General features: G+C 36.9%; 1 protein-coding gene across 1 annotated transcript in view; it reads left to right on the plus strand.

The window, feature by feature from the left end:
* Window positions 1-14,279, plus strand: part of LOC137238021 (sterile alpha motif domain-containing protein 5-like) — an 801,561-nt gene extending 787,282 nt beyond the window's left edge. The window contains exon 3 of the mRNA XM_067762534.1: window positions 13,715-14,279. Coding sequence (XP_067618635.1) covers window positions 13,715-13,723 — 9 coding nt within the window. The 3' untranslated portion in view covers window positions 13,724-14,279. The remainder of the gene's footprint in view (window positions 1-13,714) is intronic.
* The last annotated feature ends 8,139 nt before the right edge of the window (window positions 14,280-22,418 follow it).

Below are 22,418 nucleotides of genomic sequence, written 5' to 3' on the forward strand. Positions count from 1 at the left end.
GTTACAAAGAAAATAGCTACATACTTAGTTATACCTGTATGTGGGTATTTGCATATGCTTGTGCTAAATAAACAAATATGCATTTGGTTATTTTTTGGATTCCCATATTTTGACGATGTCAATTTTACTCGTTGTTTTTTAGCGTCAGAATAACAACAACAAAGGCAACAGGAAACAGCGATCGCTAAGCGCATATGAACCAGCGACTTTATTCATTGGTGGCAAGCACACTACTACCACAACTTCCGTGTTGTTGTTATTTTAATTACTAGTCGTTGCCTGTGATGCTCAGATTCCAAATGGCTAGGCCTTGTAGGTAGCCCTTTTAGCTCAGTCGGAATGTTGAAAATCATTATTTAAAAACTGTTTCTCCATATTCCGGCCCCTAAATATACAAAACCTAGTTGGACAAGAGTGACTCTTATTTCTCAGTTAGTGATGACTAATTTTGTATCATCTTGTTCACTGGATATTAGGTACAATGCACCTTGTTCCAAACTTGCCTACTGGTAGAGTGGTCAGTTAGTTAATGCAATTTTGCACCTCGATTTTTTTCTCGTCAAAGAAAAGTTTCAACTACCTAGTAGATACTTACTTAATTAATTGGCCCTTAACCGCTTAAACAGTTATGACCGTCCAATAAGACGCGCCAATCGCTTCTTCTCTCTGCCAACCGGCGCCAATTGGTCACACCAAGGGAGTTTGAATCGTTTTCCACCTGGTCCTTCTAGCAGAGTGAGGGCCGCCCTCTCCCTCTCCTATCATAGGCGGGTTCCGATAGAAACACTTTCATGACCGAAGCGTCATCTTTCATTCGCGTAACATGGCCTAGCCAGCGCAGCCGCTGCGTTTTAATTCGCTGGACTATATTGGTGTCTGCGTAGAGCCCGTACAGCTCATCGTTAAATCTTCTTCGGTTATCGCCATCGCCAACGCGTAGAGGTCCATAAATCTTAGTAGATTGCCCAGCTTTTAATAGAATAGAAATAGCATCCTTCTCGTGTGACGAAAACTAGTCTCACTATGAAAATATGTGGTTTTTAAAATATGTAGCTTATTTCAGTGCATTTTTAGAACTTCTCGTCTACGAGTCGGCGCAAAGTATCTTTTTGGTGCTTAGCCAGAACAATTGGGAGGTAGAGGAAAAGGTAAAATCCTAATCTCAAGTCCTTCAATATGAATTAATAATTCAAGCTCCTTAGTCGCAGTCCTGAGTATATGTTTTATCACCAAGTTCGAAGGAGCTCTCGGTAGCTCTATGAAGCGCCATTTGCTCTAATAAGGCGGATTTCTTTGACGGGTCAAGCGCTGGTGAGAAATTAAGCACGTTACCTTAGGTTGTCTAATTTGAGATGTGATGCAACCAGGAAAACTCTGCACTCTCATATACCTGGCGAGTTCCTCTGTGCCAATAAAAACAATCACTCTGTCTACTTTCTTTGTAATACAGTTTTGGTTGCCATTGACAGATTGACAGCCTTTATAGTCTTTGGTCTCAAGTGCATCTTTGTGTCTGAAGATCTGCATACTTTGGATATCGCTGTTGCAAATATCGCTTTCTGCTAGGAAAATTAAAAAGACAAAGAGATTTCGCTTTATCATCATCATGAATTGGCGCTAAACCGCCTAAGCGATTTTTCCTATCAAGCAAATTCAGCTATCTCTGTTTCGCGATAATTGACGCCGATTAGAAGCACCAATGGGAGTCAAGTCTTTCTCCACCTGCCTCTTTAAGCTCAGTAGAGGATTCCAATGTACTCTGCTTCCAAACTGTGGTGTCGACTGGAATCCTTTTTTGGCCGTAGAGTTTTCCTACATTCCTATAACATGACCAAGGCAACGAAGATTTGGATTTTTAGTCGCTGCACTATCATCTTATCTGAATAAAGTTCATACAGCTCATTATTAAACCTTCCCCGATACTGACGTGGGCAACACAAAAAGGACCATAAATCTTTCGGAGAACTTTTCTCTTGATCACGTCGAGAGCTATTTCATATTCTGTTGACACCTTCCAGGAGTCCGTGGTATACATTAGGACAGGTATGATGAGCGGCTTGTAGAGCGTGATTTTTGTTCGTAATTTTCATTGCTTACTCAGTTCAAAGTAGCTTTTGGCGCCAAGGGTTGTTTTCCGTTTCATTTCTAAGCTTACAATTTTTTTGGTGTTAATGCTGGTTTCCAAATAGACGAGATCCTTCATAGTCTCGAATTTATATCGTCAATAGTAACGTGGCTGCCAAGACGCGAATGCACCGATTCTTTCTTGGGTAACAGCAAGTACTTCATTACCTAATTAAGAGAAGACAGAGCCCAGAGCGCGTTTGTGTAATCGGCCCAGATTTTGAGATCGCCTTTTTTTCGGATTAGGCAGAGTACACATAAGTTCCAATCCTGAGGCATGCGCTCAGCGGACCATATTTTGCATATGAGTTGATGCATATTTGAATATCTCGTCGGGTATTCCGTCATTATCTGGCGCATTGGGATTTTTTAGACGGAGCATTTCCATTCATACTTCGTCATATTCGGATGGCGGAACGTGTTTTCTATCATCGGCGATTGTGGTATCGGGTTCGTCTTCTCCTTCGCTAGCTAGAAATGAGGAGAAGTTTTCCCTCCACAATTTTTGCTTAATAGGTGCAGTTTTTTTATGGCTTCACATTTAGGTAACACCTTTGTTTATTTTAAGCCAACTTCTGGGTATATGGTGATTGCTTTTACTCTTTCCAGGTCGTATTATATTGTTTTTTTTTTTTTTTTTTAATGGCCATTTAAACCAATTTTGCATTTCTTTATATAACATTTTATGTATGTATGTACCATTCGCAATACCTATATAAAAATGTAAAAAAGTAAGAAAAGAAGCGGAAATAGCTCAAAAATGTGGGTGGCATGTGCAACATGCGCTCAACAGCTCAACGACTCTGCGACTCAACGAGCATATGCAACTGACAATCGTAATGCCAAGTTAGTCCTGTGAATATATGTGTGTACGAGTGTTTATATGACGTTTTGTCTGTGCTTTGTCTGCTGTAACTAAATTGGTTGTTTTCCTCTTTAGCTCCCTGCCATCTCTTGGTTCACTTTGCTCACATTTTTCACAATGTGCAATTGCGTTATTTGTGCATAAGTCCAGATACAAAAGAAATCCTTTTTACAACAACACATCACAACCGTGTTACAACAACACAACTAACGAATAACAAGGATCAGCAACTTTCTCTTTGACAAAAGCGAAAGCTTAACAAAAAATTAAATGAAATAAAATATGTACACATAAGTAAACATCAAACCAAATAAAATGAAAAAATTAAAAATACTATAGATTGTTTAGTTATTTTCATCTCCTTTATTTCCTCATAGCTTTAACTAATTTTTTGATATTTTGATAAAAGCGCAAAATTTGTTGCAAGCGATTTGGGCTGCCCGAATGGATTTCATACAAGGCCCAGAGCAAAATGTTGTTTTATATTTGTGCGTTGTCTGTTGCTTGTAGCTCATCAATACAAAAACAAAAACAAACAAGTAAGGAAGGCTAAGTTCGGGTGTAACCGAACATTAAATACTCAGCTGAGAGCTTTGGAGACAAAAAAGGGAAAATCACCATGTAAGAAAATGAACCTAGGGTAACCTTGGAATATGTTTGTATGACATGGGTATCAAATGGAAGGTATTAAAGATTATGTTAAGAGGGAGTAGGCCATAGTTCTATGGGTGGACGCCATTTGAGAATATCGCCATAAAGATGGACCAGGGGTGACTCTAGAATTTGTTTGTACTATATGGGTATCAAACGAAAGGTGTTAATGAGTATTTTAAAAGGAATGGGCCTTAGTTCTATAGGTGGACGCCTTTTCGAGATATCGTCATAAAGGTGAACCAGCGTGACTCTATAATTTGTTTGTACGATATGGGTATCAAACGAAAGGTGTCAATGAGTATTTGAAAAGGGCGTGGGCCTTAGTTCTATAGGTGGACGCCTTTTCGAGATATCGCCATAAATATGGACCAGGGGTGACTCTATAATTTGTTTGTACGATATGAGTATCAAATGAAAGGTGTTAATGAGTATTTTAAGAGGGCGTGGGCCTTAGTTCTATAGGTGGACGCCTTTTCAAGATATCGTTATAAGGGTGGACCAGGGTTGACTCTAGAATGCGTTTGTACAATATGGGTATCAAACGAAAGGTGTTAATGCGTATTTTAAAAGGGAGTGGGTCTTATTTCTAGGGTTGACGCCTTTTCGAGATATAGCCATAAAGGTGGACCAGGGGTGACTCTATTATGTGTTTGTACGATATGGGTATCAAATTAGATGTATTAATGAGGGTTTTAAAAGGGAGTGGTGGTAGTTGTATATGTGAAGGCGTTTTCGAGATATCGACCAAAATGTGGACCAGGGTGACCAAGAACATCATCTGTCGAGCACCGCTAATTTATTTATATATGTAATACCACGACAAGTATTCCTTCCAAGATTCCAAGGGCTTTTGATTTCGCCCTGCAAAACTTTTTCATTTTCTTCTACTTAATATGATGGTAGGTGTCACACCCATTTTGCAAAGTTTTTTTCTAAAGTTATATTTTGCGTCATAAACTAATCCAATTACCATGTTTCATCCCTTTTTTCGTATTTGGTATAGAACTGTGGCATTTTTTTCATTTTTCGTAACTTTCGATATCGAAAAAGTGGGCGTGGTCATAGCCGGATTTCGGCCATTTTTACACCAATACAAAGTGAGTTCAGATAAATACGTGAACTGAGTTTAGTAAAGATGTATCGATTTTTGCTCAAGTTATCGTGTTAATGGTCGAGCAGAAGGACAGACGGTTGACTATGTATAAAAACTGGGCGTGGCTTCAACCGATTTCGCCCTTTTTCACAGAAAACAGTTAGAATCTAAGCCCGTACCAAATTTCATAAAGATTGGTACATTTTTGTTCGATTTTTGGCATTAAAGTATCCTTGACAAATTAAATGAAAAAGGGCGGAGCCACGCCCATTTTGAAATTTTCTTTTTTTTAGTATTTTATTGCACCATATCCTTACTGGAGTCGAATGTTGACATAATTTACTTATATACTGTAAAGATATTAATTTTTTTGTTAAAATTTGACTTTACAAAATTTTTTTTAAGTGGGCGTGGTCGTTCTCCGATTTTGCTAATTTTTATTAAGCATACATATAGTAATAGGAATAACGTTCCTGCCAAATTTCACTATGATATCTTCTACGACTACCAAATTACAGCTTGCAAAAAATTTGAATTACCTTCTTTTAAAAGTGGGCGGTGCCACGCCCGTTGTCCAAAATTTTACTAATTTTCTATGCAGCGTCATCAGTTCAACTCACCTACCAAGTTTCATCGCATTATCCGTCTTTAGTAATGAATTATCGCACTTTTTCGGTTTTTCGAAATTTTCGATATCGAAAAAGTGGGCGTGGTTATAGTCCGATATTGTTCGTTTTAAATAGCGATCTGAGATGAGTGCTCAGGAACCTACATACCAAATTTCATCAAGATACCTCAAAATTTACCCAAGTTATCGTGTTAAGGGACAGACGGACGGGCGGACGGATGGACGGACATGGCTCAATCAAATTTTTTTTTGATCCTGATGATTTTGATATATAGAAGTCTGTATCTATCTCGATTCCTTTATACCTGTACAACCAACCGTTATCCAATCAAAGTTAATATACTCTGTGAGCTCTGCTCAACTGAGTATAAAAACAGACTTTGTGGTGTCGTTGACATTGTTGAACTTGAGTTAAGTGAATGTCTCATTTGATGCTTTGTTGCGTTTGACTTTGTATTGTTGTGCACTCATTTGTATGCAGACATTTAAGTAGATGATTGCGGCACTATGTACCGGAAAGTGTTTTTGGCATTAGATGAAAAAGAAATTCAAAGAGGACCTAAAATAACCGAAAAGCAGACAAATTGTTTGTGTTTTTAAGGACAAACTTAAAGCACCAAATATTTTGAATAGCAATTTTGTTGTTTCTTGAGATTACAGTGGAATCAAAACAAATTTTTTTTCTAAACAAGTTCAAAATCAATAAGATTAAGTCAGTTCAAGTTCTATGTGTGACCTGGAATCATGAAACGACCCTATTGTGCGAAAACAAGTTTTCGAGAAAAATGCCTTTAAAAATTTTTGTTTAGCTTGACTCTGTGTAGTTATTATTGTAGGGATAAGGTTGCTCCCCGAAGGATTTGGGGAGTGTTATCGAGCCATCGGACCATCACCTTTGCCGGATACAGATCCGGTACGCTCCGGTAACAGCACCATTAAGGTGTAAGCCCGACCATCTCGTGAATGATTTATATGGCCACATTAAACCTTCAGGCCATCCCTTCCTCCCCACCCCCAAGTTACATGAGGAGCTTGGAGTCGCCAGAGCCTCGTCTGTTAGTGAAACAGGATTCGCCGCGGATAGGTGAGGTTAACAATTGGATTTGGAGAAGCTGTATATTGCGCTTGCCATCTGAGGGGTTGCGCTACACAGCCCCTTGAATATGGTATTTTAGTCGCCTCTTACGACAGGCATACCTACCGCGGGTATATTCTGACCCCCTAACCCGCTCTGTGTAGTGGCTAGCTGTTGTGACCGTTGTGAACTTGGAATATAGTTCAGAACCCGATGACACTGCAATAATAAGAAAAAAACTCCGACAGGTGGCGCATGGATCGAAATATTTCAAAAAATTGTATTCGTGGTCCGATTTGACTTTAAATGCGATTTGTGAAAAAACTAAGAACTTGTTCCATTGGAAAGAGCTTTAAAAATCACTCAAAAGAAGAATCACTCAAAAAGTGAAGAACGGTGTTTTCGCACAATAGCATCTTTTCACGATTCCAGGTCATATATAGGGAATATATGTAAATATTTCAAAGCCATTCTTTTGTTCTTATAGCACTAAAGACACTACCCGCACTAGGGTCGCCGGAGCTTCGGCTGCTTAATATGTAAATGATACATTCACTTTGTAACAAGTTACCCCACTGGATTGACAATTGGCTTGCCGAGCTGTGAAGCTAAAAACCTTTCTATTGCACTAATCAACCCTTTGTATTCGGGTAGTGTAATACTGTTCCCTGCATAGCGACTAGCGCGCTAGTTTTGGTCCTGCGCTAGTTCTGGTTACGATATCGGAGAAATATTCTATGAAATAGAAATAAAAACATTGTATAAGAGTTTAAAAAACTACAAAATCCGTAAGAGCTTCCTTTCGGGTAGAAAGAGGACTTGTCCGACAGCACCTGTAGGCGTAATACTCGTAGGGGCATGAAGATGATCTGTCCGACAGTACTCGAAGGCTTACAAAGTGAACCTGTCGAACAGCTGCCCAAGTATAAGAAGAGAGTAAAAAAGTACCTGTCCTAATTATTTAAGTTAGTAGTCTGCGGATGACCCCTTTTGTCTATATGGCGGCTTAATTCATCGGCTAGATTCCCTTTTGAGTACCGTTGAGATTAGTTAGTTTGAAATTTATGTAGCCAATCTTAAGTTGCGAAGCCTGTACCGGACCTAAAATACTAGGACTATATTTCCTTATCGTAGTTAGTGCAATTTGCTTTATTTTTTTCTCCATATGACATCTTCAAACAAAGCCCATATGAAGAGATCAAAACAGCCTATAGTGCCATATTCCTTTTCCTTTTGCAGAGTTAAGACTCAACCTGCACTAATTCAATTTTTTGTAGGGTATGTGTCTATATGTGCAAGTTTATTCTTCAATTGTGCTATGGCGTTATTTAAACATTTGAACGGTTTAGCATATCAATTTGTTTGTAAATGTTATTTGTATAACTGTGTTCATCGTACGCCCATTCAGATCACAGAAGCGGGCTTGAGTATAATTGATACTGTGGGTACCAGTTCGGTACTAGTTCTTGAAAACATTCCAACCGTTAGGGTCAGTACAAAAACTACAATTAAAATTGAGGAGGAACATTATTCCAGCTAATAGCGGTATAATAATAATCTTAACCGGTGGCTCCAAATGGACCCATATGTGGATGCTGCATTCCCTAAAGAATTTTACGTCAGTCAAACTGCCGTCATACTATAGGATATTTTAAACAGAAGTCCATGCGAATTGGTAGGTATGCAAATCATTCGAGATCCGGAACATAACGGAAAAGTACCTAAAGGTGCTGGCAGCATCATACGCTAGCTAAAAGTTAGTAGTTGTTCTAGGATAAAGGGGAATCGGAATAAATTAGATGGCTGAGTTGATAAATGCTAGTTATACGTCGAAGTAGGCATACCCCTGACGTGGCCAAAGGGGGAATTCGCAACTTTTACGTGAATAAAGGTCGGAAAAAGTAGAAAAGCAGCAAGGGCTGTGCAATTTCAAGAGTGGCCAGATTGCAATGAAAGCAGGACAAAAAGTCTATTGGGTAGTAATAGGGTTGACGACGCTAAACTTATAGCGGTGTGCTCCTATCATTCGGCTTAAGGCACGCTGTTAAGCATTTTTTGTGCAAATACCCATAGCTATCTAGAACACATTTAAGATTCTTCGGAAGTAGATCATCGGAAATAGGGATTCCAAATATTCTAGATTTTATAAACAGCTGGGGCTGGTTGTGGTACATATCCTATATAGCACTCAGAATCTTCAAACGAAATTTATTATATCAAACCGGCTTTTAATTAGCTACTTGGGCGACCTGGGTCTAAGCCAATATGCCGACCTACATGCTCACCAGTAAAATGATCACGTTTCAAGATTTCAGTGTAATTTTTTATCCACATATCGCTCTTGCCGGACAATCAATAATTACAAGTACAAATTAGCGCAAAATTAGAAGTTTTCTCGGTCTACTGAGCGGAGCAACTTTGCTGGTAGAAACTTTTTAGACTTTGCTTGTAGAACCTTTTAGTGAGTCAAATAATGTTGAAAGTGCAGGTGAGTTACACCATTGTTCCATCAAATACTGAGGTTGGAGCATAAGTTAATGCCCAAAAGATATTGGAATCAGAAAATTTTCATGGTCGCATTATCAAATTGGCGCTTACAACTAGAGCTTACGATTTCTTCTCGAACGCAAGCGAGATTCTCGAGACCCGAGAAATCGAAAACTCGATTTCTCGCGATATTCTCGTTTCTCGAAGTACTCGTAAATCTTGCGAGCTTCTCGACATTCTTACTTAATCGCTGTATGGACAGTATTTATACACTTGGTTTTTTTTACTTGTGACTTTTTTGTTGATTATATTGCTTCAATGACATTTAACTCAAATCATATTTATTATACAATATTTTATTTTTCAACGAGACATCAAGAACACGGCTTCTCGCGAGATTCTCGAATCTCGAATTTCAGTCGCTGCATTGGCAATATTCTATACATTTCGGGGTTTTTTACTTGTGGTTTTGCGTACATTTTGGCTTGTGCTCCAGAAGAAATCGTAAGCTCTGTATAAAACAGCCAATGAAAAGATTAAGTTCAATGTCGAGAAGCTCGCGAACCTTATGAGTAATTGAAGATTCGAGAATCTCCGGAGCTTTACGAGTAATTCGAGAATCGAGAATCGCGCGAGAAGGCGAGACTCGCGAGAAATCTCTTTTCGAACATGTTCGAGAAATCGTGAGCTCTACTTACAACGTTATTCGATTCAATCATCTAGATGAAGTAGTGTCACTGTCAGAAACCTTATAATTCTCTACAGTACTGAGAGCTTTTGCTGCAGAAATATTTGAGCTTAAGTTCACTGGTGTATTTGTATTCCTGTTTTCGCGTAAATGTCTGAGTGTACACATTTTTGACATTTGTTTGTGTTTCATTAAAATTTTAGAACTTGCAGCTCACCGCCGCATTGCTGTTTCTCTAACACAATTTAATGTAAATATGTTTATATATTTGCATGTAAATATATAAAAGCGTTTCCAAATCAAAACATAAATATTAACATTTACGAATTGAAACGTTTCGCCTTGAGCGAAATTTCACATACGCAAATAAAGATTACATAAACACGTACATGAACATAGAAGTAAACGTAAAACTTTTGCCCATTTTGAAGCACAAACGCAACCGCAATATCGAAACTTGAGATCACATTGTTCGGAGGAATTGAAATAATATTTATATATACATAAGAATGTTTGTTTTTTATACCGCAAATTATACAGATATGTGTGTTTATATAAATAGCACACATACCATTTACAACATCGCGAAAAAGATTAGAAAAAACTAAAGGCACCGGATGATGCGTCCGACAGTTTCTTTTAACCAAATAAATTAAAACGTTATTCCTGAAAAGGCGGTACATATTTATATTAACCACGGAGACAAAAGCTTTTACTTGCAAGTCTTTTCTAATCGCTCTGCCGCCGCAGTCGCGTCAGTGTATAAATTGATAGTCAGGCGACGATCAAGGCAATAATCTCTAACAGTTCTTGATCAGGAAGAGTCTTGGATTGCAAAGAAGCGTTGGCAAGAAGATACTGGCTCTCATCAGGAAGAAACATTTTTCTGAACAAAATCGGACGGCAAATTGATAGCTGCAATTATGGCAAGGAAACAGCTTTACTCATGTAAACTGCCCAACTACATTATTAAAGATCTCGCATTGCTGGCTTCTTAGCGATTGAGTTAGCAGAATTTTATCCTAGCATCTTAGCAGTCTCAGTCGTAAGGGGACAGAAGGTAGCGAAAATGCCGATGAGTTGGCAAAGAAGGTGGTACAGCACTCGATGAATCAACGTTAAACGTCCCAATCCGTTTGGGTGATATCAAAACGATACAGGAGTTGAATATGATCCATCAAGCAAGAAAGGTGTGGACAAAAGCACCGGGCTGAAAAATGTATAAAATAATTTGCAAAGCATACGAAGTTAGACTCACAAAGTTCATTAGTTCTCTAAAGAGACAAGACTTTAAGGCCATGACCCAATGACATTTTTCATATAGATGCGTTTAACACAAGCTTATGCATTCCAATAACATCGCCACAATCAACCAAGATGTTGCGTTTGTAAATATGAAGGAACTTCAGACTTGGCAATTGAAGTTTATTACGCCTTGCACATTCACATACAAAATTTCTCGAAGCACTGTTATAAACATTCTCCCTATACAACAAAAATACTTACTAACATATTTTGTGTGCTAATCGATTGTTATATTGCAGTTTTAAATTGAGGAAAATGTTAGAAAATTTACCACCCAGTTGGAAAAATAATTTCACTTGCAAATTGTGCCAACACTCTTAGCCAAAGCAAATGTCAAATTCTTCTTCTTATGATTTGCTTGGAACAAAATATGGGAGATGGCTACTTTTCAATATCAGATGGCGCCAGTCTCGCTCGTTCTACCGTTCTCCATAAAAATGTTTACAATCTACTCATAATGCATAAGCTTGTGTTAAACTCATCTATATGAGAAGTGCTTATGTGTCGGAGCTATTAGGCTCACGATAAGCATACTAATGGGGCACTGCGTTCTGGCGTTACATGCTTATAAGTTATGTCTCGTCAGCTACAGCAGATGTAGGAATTGCGAGCTGCAGGAGAAAACGGTTGAGCGCCTTCTGTGTTCTGTATTCGTGTCGCAAGATCAAGGCTCCAGCTACTAAAATACCCAAACGATTCAAGGGGTGTGTAGTGCAATTTATAGCTTCACCAACCCAATTGTCAACCTCATCTACCCATGGCAAATCCTGTTTCTTAAAAGCAGCCAAGGTTCTGGCGACCCCAAGTTTTATAGAACTAGGGGATGGAGAGGTATGGTCTAAAAGGTTCAATGTGGTCATTTTAAATCGGTCCAGAGTTGGTCGGGCTTCTCCGTAATGGTGCTTGTTACCCCTACGTACGGCATCTATATCCGGCAAAAGATCGTCAACATCAATAGCACTCCCAAAAACTTTCGGGGAATGTTTTTATTGCTACAACAACAACAATATGATCTAATCCATTTATGGCAAGTGGGCAATGCATATAAGAATGTATGTATGTGCTATTGTTATCTTCGGCTTGTGGTAGGTGAGTTTGTGGAGTTTTATGTTTACTACCGTTGATGCGTGTAAACCCAAATTTTCATATCGAAATTTTTTGTGTACACTAACCCAACAGGCAATGAAAACGAAACTATGATAGAAAAAATTGCATAAGACTAAATTTATATAAATGCACCAAAAATTTGTACTAACTTTGATTTTTCAGTTGATTGATGCCAAACTCCATCAGTACCACTGCTTTCATTGAGGAAAATTTGGCTATAGCTTTTCAGGAAGCTTATGTGACGGTAGTGCCAAAAAGCTTGTTAGCAGAAATTAATTTTCTACATTTCTCAACTTAGGCACAAATGAGTCCACAAATTAGTAGAGCAGAGTAATCAATCGAAATAGAAAACAGCCGCATGCACATGTAAGCAACAGCAAAGAGCGCAGACAATATTATGCACACATGCACGCAGCGCATAATAATAAATAAAGAGCACATATGACATTACATAAAGTACATATATACGTACATGTACATAGCCAAAGCCATTATGAGATAGAGAAACAAGAATTAAATAAGAAAATATTCGAGAATTCCTTTCGCGTTAAGTCGAAACCATGGGAGAAAATAATGACGAGTCAATGTAGAGTATAAAATCAGCGCATCAAAGGAATAATCAATCAGTTTAATTTTTACGCGTTATAAATTAAATACGCGAATACATCAAATTAAGAAGATCTACTGTCATAGTAGTCCTGTTGATAAAGAGCCTTCAATATGCAGGGCATTTAAGTTTACTTATTCGATCATTCTGTGATTAGGACAATATCCGAAGGCGCAGAATTATCGAGAATTTCTCAATATTCGCTACAATATGAATTGCCTTAGAATCTGAAGCCGTACGTCAAGCAGAGGAGCTTTCTTTCATGTATAATCCAAACTGTACTTCAAGGTGCATGTTTTTAGTTTGAAGTTGCTTAAAAATATGCCAGAATATACGGAATTGTGGTAAGATTTTGGATTTGTGCTACCTAGCGAACTCTCCCAACAACAAAATATCCCAACTTTTTGCTTCGCCTTATATCATCTGCCAAATCCAAGCTCTGGGCCCTGCAAATGGATCCAACATTTATGCTTAAATAAATATTGTGTTGGATAAGGTTTTCAATATTTGGTTTTGAATTACAATAAGAACCATCCTAACGTTCTTACCATGCATGTTAAATTTCAATTAGAATTAGCAATTGATGCAATTGGTTTATATTCTCTAATTCATTAAACAATTAGAAATCTAATTGACTTCTGCTAATGCAATTAGATATTCAATTAGCTCGAATTAGAATCAATTATTTATATTTATTTACATCATTATTCGTTCATTTCAATAATTCTTTGAATAAAATTTATTTTTATCAAAATAATTGATTCCAATTCAAGCTAATTGAATATCTAATTGCATTAGCAGAAGTCAATTAGATTTCTAATTGTAAAGGTAAACCAATTTTTTTTGCAAATGACAACTAATTACAATTAGATTTACCATTAGAATAAAAATTTCAATTATCTAATGGGAATTAGGTGAACCTTTCTAATTGTTTAATGAATTAGAGAATTTCGCAAATGAAGGTTAATTAGCAATCATTAGCATTATCTAATCATTACTTAACATCTATGGTTCTTACTAATAATCATGCAAGTTTTTAAAATAAAATATCTAAATTTACGATTTTCTTTTTTTCTTGCAGGTAAGTTAACGACTACACCGATATGATCTTAATAGAAGTTTCAAGCCTGAGTCCATCAAATCACTTCTGGATTAATTTTGGTTGGAGGTATTATTTTTAATTATAAAACCATAGATATTTTGTACACGATTTAGAAATGGTTACTACGATTTGGAAAATGAGTATATGAATCACACTAGTCGAGGTCTGATAATTTCAGTGAACTTAAAAGAAGCTCCCCAGACCCCCTGAATATCAATAACCTCTACAGATTTTTTTTTCAATCTATTTGAAACTTTGTGGAACTTGAACATTAAATTTGCACCAATCTGAGAATATAATCTTCCCCTCCATGTTTAATGTAAGCTACTATAAAGCGAACATTGCCTTTAAATAAAACTTCAATGAACTTTTTATATGTAAATACCTAATACAATGGACTTCTAGTTCACTAAGTATGAATATGCTTCCTACGGTGCCCCTAAATTTCGCCCCAGCAAAGTAGTCGCTCTTTTATTTTGTCATGTGTATAAAAATTCTCCTTCTAAAGATGCTGTCTTTCCGATAGCTTGAAACTGGTTTCATAGTATATTGCTTAGGTATATGTGTGAATAGTTTATGGATAAAAAAGTGCATATGTATACAGTCCATATGCTTACTTATACATAGATGTATATATATTTTTTATACTCAGCTGAGCAGAGCTCACAGAGTGTATTAATTTTGTTCGCAAAACGGTATTCTGTAACGGTATAAAGTAATCGAGGTAAATTTAGACATTATTGGCATGCGGCTCAAAATTTCCGCCTTATAGGAGTCATATATGAGTATTTTATGATTATAGGTTTAGTTTTTCATCGAATCACATATTTCTCACATATTTCGGGCTCTTATCGGACTCATAATTAAGAGCGATTCGAATATTTTTCAGGGGTGATTTAAAAAAAAATTATAAAAAAATGCGTTCACAATTTTCACATTTAAAAAAAATATTTAAATAAAAGGAATTGATAGCTGAAGAAAATAGCAAAGGCAAGTTGTTCCACTTTTAGTATTATCATTTGTATGTATCCATGAAAAAGACAATTTTGTCTCCAAAGCTCTCAGCTGAGTATGTAGTGTTCGACTACAACCGAACTTAGCCTTCCCTACTTGTTTTCTTATACAACATAACTTCTTCTAAGCAATTGCACTTTTATTGCTTTTTCCACAGCTGATTGACTCGATTAGAAACCAATATAAGACACATACACAAACTCGATTAAATGGAAATATAGAGAAAAATATACCAATACTAAAAAAAGTATGATGGAAAAAGTTTGATATTTTCTACCATTTATTTGGCTTTAAACGCTCTGAAATAAAACCAAGTAATGCTTACTAACACTTATTGAAATCATGCCATTTTCATGCAAATAAACTGCGGAGCAGAGTTCTAAAATTGAATTTGTAAATGAAATATTCAATGATTGGAAAAATGTTGCCATTTTCATACTCGTATGTACCATAAACTAAATGGAGAAAAAGTTTAACTTGAATTTGTAACGTTAAATTTAAAGCCCGTTCAATCGCTTAAGTTTATTTTTCGGACACTGAACTTTGGCTTAAGTCAAATCTTGCGCCCATAACCGAAGTTTTCCGTACTTGTGCATTCAGAAGGCATCCTCATCGCAAATTCTCCAATCCCAAGGCACTGTAAGACAGTGTGCGCTCTAATACTAATACTAATTTCAAACAAAAGTTGTTCAAGGGAGTTTTTTATAAAAAAAAAAACTTCTTCACTATAGCCCAAACTGTTTGGGAGATATCTATCACTATATATATATATACTACTAGAAGACCCGGCAGACGTTGTTCTGCCCTAAATGTGGCTTACCTGCATACATTTTAATAAGCTTTTTCCGTCTAACTCTGCCCTCCCCCCTCTTAACTTTTTCCTAATCCTTTTACTCACTCCTCCCTCTGTCTTTTTTGCTTCATCTATCTCCATCTTCGTCTCATTCTATCACTTCTCAATCTCCTTCTCTCTTTTCTCTTCTCTCAATTTCTTCTCATTCTTCTGCATCCCTTATTGCCTGTCCTATAGGGTGGTATGTATTTTATTCCAGTCCCAGTCCCAGTCCTAGTCCTAATCCCAGTTCCAGTCCCAGTCCGTCTCTGGATAATATGTTACTCTGTTCTAAAGCACTCATCAACAGCTTTCATTTGTTATCCATATTCTATAAACACATTCTAGGGGTACTCGGGTCCACGTTTCGGCCTTTATCTCGAGACCCTGTACGCCGATCACAACCAAACCTATGTAGTAACTACCGCGTGAGGTTTACGCAACTTATGTGAAAGTTTGAACAAAATCGACTGACATCTCTTCAAACACCGGCGACCAACTACAACATTTTAGCCTTTCTTTTTATATATATATTGATTTTTATTTTGCACACTTCACTATAATATTAAAACGAAATGCAGATTTTCGTTGCTTTTGAAATTCGGCTTAAAACTTGCACATGGAACAGCTAAAGACTCTCCTGAATTAAAAAAAAAGGTCATAATACGTCTAAATCGCGGGCACCCTCAGAAACCCGGGCCCGGGGCTAATCCCCCTCTCCCCCCTCCACCTTCTTGGCGGGCCTGGTGATGTGCTATACTTGATATCATTCGCACCACCTGAAAATGTGAGTACCGGTGCGTATACGTAACATTTTATTATTACGTATAAACAAATAAAAAAATGTGCAATAAAATAATATTGCGACCATAAACTGAGATATAACATATCCTATATTTCAAGTTAGATGAAACTACATACGGGGTGCAAAACAAATTCAAAATCGGTTAGGTAGTTTGGGAGTCCATCGCGAACAAACATAGTAACACGTGATTTTTATATATTAGGATATGGTAGGTGTGTTATTTTTAGTTAGAGCGATGGGAAATAACCCGTTTCTGCTTGGTGAAATTTTATTTAATGTTCCCTTTGGACTATCTAGACATTTTCAACTGCTTCATATAAGCAAATGCAGATCGAATATTAAAATGCACGAATCTCTTGGTTGTCTGTGTACTGATTTCAATAAGCACTGCAAAAACTTTGATACATTGCACTCACTCCACGTAATAAAAAAAATATCCACTGACTAAACAATGATTTGGTATGGTGGCTTGGAATTACGTCCTTTCCAACCTGCCACTCTTATCACCAACTCCAGTAACTTTCAGCGGGTGGCTTGGAATCACGTCCTTTCCGACCTCCCATACATTGCAGCCCTACTTATTGTGTGTTAAGTATAAATCAGCTGCTCGAAATGACTTCGTTCCGACAGCACTAATAATCAATTCACGTGGCTCGGCATCACAGTCCATCCCGACAACTGATTTAATAATATATATACATATTTTATAATATAAATCTTGTTCACTTTGTATGATTCTGTAATTTATCTGTAACCCGTAACTATATTTAGTGTGATTAACTGTTAAATTTGTAGACTAATAAATAAATAAATAATACGGTTTAATGATGAGCTTTATCAGCTCTAACCCAGTAATGAAGATAGTGCAACGCAAAAAAGTTTCGTTTTCCTGGTCATGATATGCTAGTGGATGAAGACACTTGAGCTAAAAATTATTCTTAGGCATGAGGAGGAAGACTTGGCCTCAATTATCGCTAGACATAATAACTTGCGTGACATAAGGCCAAAATCGCCTTGGCGGTTAAGCTATAAATTATTATGATAAAATGATAACATACGCTTACCAAAAAAAAAAAAAAACAACAAAAAAAAACAGGTATATACATGGGACTAGATCGATGTAGCTGATTTCGTGGCGGTCATTCCAGATTTTTTATTAGATTTGCCAAATCACGATCAAAAGCTCGTGATATTTAAAAATTCACAAGAAACAAGTATACGGTCATAATAATAATATAACTAAAATTTTTCAAACTAAATTAAGGACATTTCTAGTGCATTAAGATGTTCTAAATAGAAATTCAAAGTAGGTATTTGAATTCGAAATGCCTCCAGTGTTTAAGATGTACGCACGTTGAGAGGGTGTTTCACCGCCCAGGTATAATGAAGACGATCCCACAATGAAACTGATGGAATTATTGTCACCCTCTCCCACACAAGATACGACGAAGTCATTATAGCAATAAGCATATTAAAAAACAGCAAGGCTCCGGGCGCTAATGGATGATCTGTGGAGGTATTCAAATACAGCGGAGGAAGTTGGTGAGGCATATGCATCAACTTGTATGAAAAATATGATCGAACAAGTGCATGCCCGGAAAGATCGAAGCCCACCGTGAATCGGCTGATTAGATCTTATCAGTGCGGCTTCAGACCTGGTAAATTTACCATCGACCAGAGTTTCCCTATGCAACAAATCTTGCAAAAAACCCGCGAAAAAAGAATTGACATACATTACTTCTTCATTGATTTTAAAGGCACTTTCGACAGTACGAAAAGTAGCTGTCTATATTTCTGAATACGGCTGAGCAACACCACCAAGTCAGTCAGAATTTGGCAGGATCTCTCCGAGCTGTTAAAACTAAACGACGTTTCAGTCAGGGGCAATATTCTATAAGAGCATGCAATTACTGGCGTATGCTGACAACATTGATATGATCAGTCTGAACACACGCGCCCTAAGCTTTGCTTACTTCAAACGAGAAAAATAGCGGAAAAGATGTTTGATGGTGAATGAGGACAAAACAAAGTACATCTTTGACAATAACACCACTGTTGACAGATATAATTTCGAAATAGTAAAGGGCCACAGAAACAACAACGTCAGTCTAGAAATCTAGCGAAGAACTACCCTTGAGTAATGAGTAGGTAATCGAAAGGTAAATTCTTTTCTCAGCAAATGAAAATCAGTTACCTTACCCGTCCTGCTATATGGTGCAGAAGTATGGACCGTGGCAACAAGAGATGAGGCGACTCTGAGAGTGTTTAACAGAAAAGTTCTTCGAAAGATCCACGGATCTCTACGCGTTAGCGACAGCGTGCACCGCAAAAAATTTAATGATGAGCTGTAGGAGCTTTATGCAGACATCAACATAGTCGATAAAATTAAAACGCAGCGGCTACGCTGAATACGCTCTGTTATGCGAATGAGAAATAATGTTCCAACTAAAAAGGCATTTTTATCGGAACCCGACTGTGGAAGCAGAGGAAGAGGGCGGCGTCCATTTCGCTGAAAGGATCGACTGAAAAATTATTTAAATTTCCTTGGTGTGAGAAAATGCGTGATAGTTAACCCAGCGATGAAGCCACTTGCGCGCCTTGTTGGACGGCCTTTTAAACGGTTAAACGCCAATTTAATAAGTAAGAATTAGAATATTTCCCAGCAGATGGTACTTGAATTATCATAAATACAGTGAATCTAGTTATATTGTACTAAAGACAAAAACTAAACAAATTATTTATTGTATAAGCGTGCCAAACTCAATTACACTTTGTCTATCAGTCTCTAATACAATGCAGACAAAATAATTGCTCCCGCAACTACTCTCATAATTAACTTAAAACTTAACTGTTTTAATTTGATAAAAGCTTACTATTAATAAAACTAAAAGATAGGATAAAACACAAGAACATTGCCTGTTAATAGCAGCTAAAGATTCAAATTGCGTGGGAAATAGGAACAAATTAAAATGAAGTACTTCCCTTATTTGAAGTTTTAAACCTTTCGGTGGAGTATTAGCAATTCATTATATTGTTTGTGTATAACAAAAGGGCTAAGAAACAAAGTGTCTATGTAGTACCTGTGTTTAAGTGTTATGTTCACAAACAACAAACTTCACGCGCCGATAAAGTGGCAACCAAACAGATAGGCTAATTTACAAGATTTTTAAAAACTGATTAGCGTAACACAGTAAGAGCTACTGTAAGTAGAAGTAGAATAATGAGGAACAATGAAGAACTGCTTCAAAGCGAACAAGGGTGAATGAGGGTTGGCGCACTGTGTACGCACAATTTATCAGGCTACCTCTACATGACTTAAGTGAGGGGTGGGTCAGCTGTAAAAGCGATGTAAATAAGGCAAGTAGTCTACTTTCGAGACGTCGCCATTATTCTCTTTAAGGGAATGAGTTAGATTGTTGTCGTTTGTTTACATTGGAACTTACGTAAAATGGGTGTTAAATAATTACAGTTGGAGTGTTAAAAGTTCTTGAAAGCCGATGGGCTGTTGCGTGTCTGCCCGCAAACCTTTGCTTGTTGTAAACAGCGAAAATAAATGGAAAGTCAGTATGTAAAACAAACAAGTACTCATAAATAATCTAAACAAGTAGCCGATAAGTGTGTGAAGTTGTATTGCATATGCAAAGTTTCATAGTTCATAAAATAAGTTTTTTTTTAGATTTCTGCTTAACTTTTGTATAAATATGATTATTATTATTATTTAGAGCGAATGCAGCTAAGGCAAACATGCACCCGAGTATACGAGGATAAATTAATAAAAGTTTTAACTTGACATTTGCTAGAAGTCAGGGTCAATATTTTTCACAGTATGACAACATCCACTTTATAATGGTATGTATATTTCAGTTTGGCCTCAGGTCATACCATAAAAACGTAACTATATAAGTAATAACAAGTAAGGAAAGCTAAGTTCGGGTGCAACCAAACATTACATACTCAGCTGCCAAATTACAGCTTGCAAAACTTTTAAATTACCTTCTTTTAAAAGTGGGCGGTGTCACGCCCATTGTCCGAAATTTTACTAATTTTCTATTCTGCGTCATAAGGTCAACCCACCTACCAAGTTTCATCGCTTTATCCGTCTTTGGTAATGAATTATCGCACTTTTTCAGTTTTTCGAAATTTTCGATATTGAAAAAGTGGGCGTGGTTATAGGTAGATTTCGTTGATTTTAAATAGCGATCTGAGATGAGTGCCCAGGAACTTACATAACAAATTTCATTAAGTTACCTCAAAATTTACTCAAGTTATCGTGTTTATGGACAGGCGGACGGACATGGCTAAATTAATTTATTTTTTCGCCCAGATCATTACAATCAGCGTGCTTTGCACACAGAGTATATTGACTTTGGTTGGATAACGGTTAGTTGTACAGTAGGGCGGGTCGATTTAAAAATCGCTCATTGCTCTGTGAAAATCGTATTCTAGGGATCAAAATAAGAAACTTTGCCGAAGGAACCATACCTCTAAAACGAATTCTGAGTCCCCCCTTTTGGGTCGAACTTTTGGGTAGGGGCAATTTCAATTCTACCTGCTGTTTCCTGTGGTGGCTTAAAAAAAAAAAACACAAGCAATCTTACGACATGCAAATGCATCACAGTGATGCCTTGGTTTTAAAAGGGGGTTGTAAAAACGCTAATTTCTAATAATTTTTTTTAATTTCTTTTCTATTACTAAGTTAAATTCATTTTTTCATTTACATATGTTCTGACTAAATAAATTTCTAAAGAGAAAAATAAACTCCAAAAAGAAAAAACATAGGCATTTCAAAGTGGGATTTTTCAAAATTTTCCCCTACGACCCAAAGGGGGGATGGGGGGGTGGACATCAGAATTCGTTTTAGAGGTGTGGTTCCTTCGGCAAAGTTTCTTATTTTGATCCCTAGAATATGATTTTCTCAGAGCAATGGGCGATTTTTTGCCTCCCCACAAATCGACCCGGCCTATTGTACAGGTATAAAGGAATCGAGATAGATATAGACTTCCATACATCAAAATCATCAGTATCGAAAAAAATTTGATTGAGCCATATCCATCCGTCCGTCCGTCAGTCCGTCTGTCCGTTAACACGATAACTTGAGTAAATATTAAGATATTTTTACCAAATTTGGTACACTAGCTTATCTGGACCCAGAATAGATTGGTATTGAAACCGAGCGAAATCGGGTGATAACCACGCCCACTTTTTATATATATAAAATTTTGGAAAACACAAAAAAACCTGGTAATTTAGTAAATAATAGACCTAGAATGTTAAAATTTGACATGTGGACTGATATTGAGAGTCTTGATAAAAACTTGGAAACATTTTTCAAAATGGGCGTGGCACCGTCCACTTATAATAAAATCAATTTTACAAATATTATTAATCATAAATCAAAAATCGGTTAAGGACCACGCCCACTTTTATATAAAAGATTTTGAAAAGGGTCGTGAACGAATAAAATAAGCTATATCTTTGCAAAAAGAGCTTTATATCAATGGTATTTCATTTCCCAAGTGGATTTATAACAACAAATAGGAAAAACTTCAAATTAAAAAAAATGGGCGTGGCACCGCCCCTTTTATGACTAAGCAATTTTCTATATTTCGAGAGCCATAACTCGAAGAAATATTAACGGATCGTAATAAAACTGGGTACACAAAGTTTCCCTATAGCAGGAAATATTTCTAGGAAAAATGGACGAGATCGGTTAGAGACCACGGCAACTTAGATATAAAACAAGTAACTGAGCAAAAAATAGTTTTGAATCAATGATATTTCACTTATCAAGTTTTATTGTAAGAGAAAATGGGGTGACATTTTTTTTTAAACGGGCGGTGCCACGTGTTATGTAGAAAAGTAATTTATCTGAAATGAAATGTACAATTGAAGCTCACGCTGAGTATATAACTTTCGGTTACACCCGAATTTAGACACCTTTACTTGTTCTGATATATAGAAATTTATATCTATCTCAATTAGCTTATGCAGTAACGGGGTACCGTTCTGCTCAGCTGAGTGCAATTACACTC

The sequence above is a fragment of the Eurosta solidaginis genome, chromosome 1 (assembly GCF_040869045.1).
Source record: "Eurosta solidaginis isolate ZX-2024a chromosome 1, ASM4086904v1, whole genome shotgun sequence".
Taxonomy (NCBI): domain Eukaryota; kingdom Metazoa; phylum Arthropoda; class Insecta; order Diptera; family Tephritidae; genus Eurosta; species Eurosta solidaginis.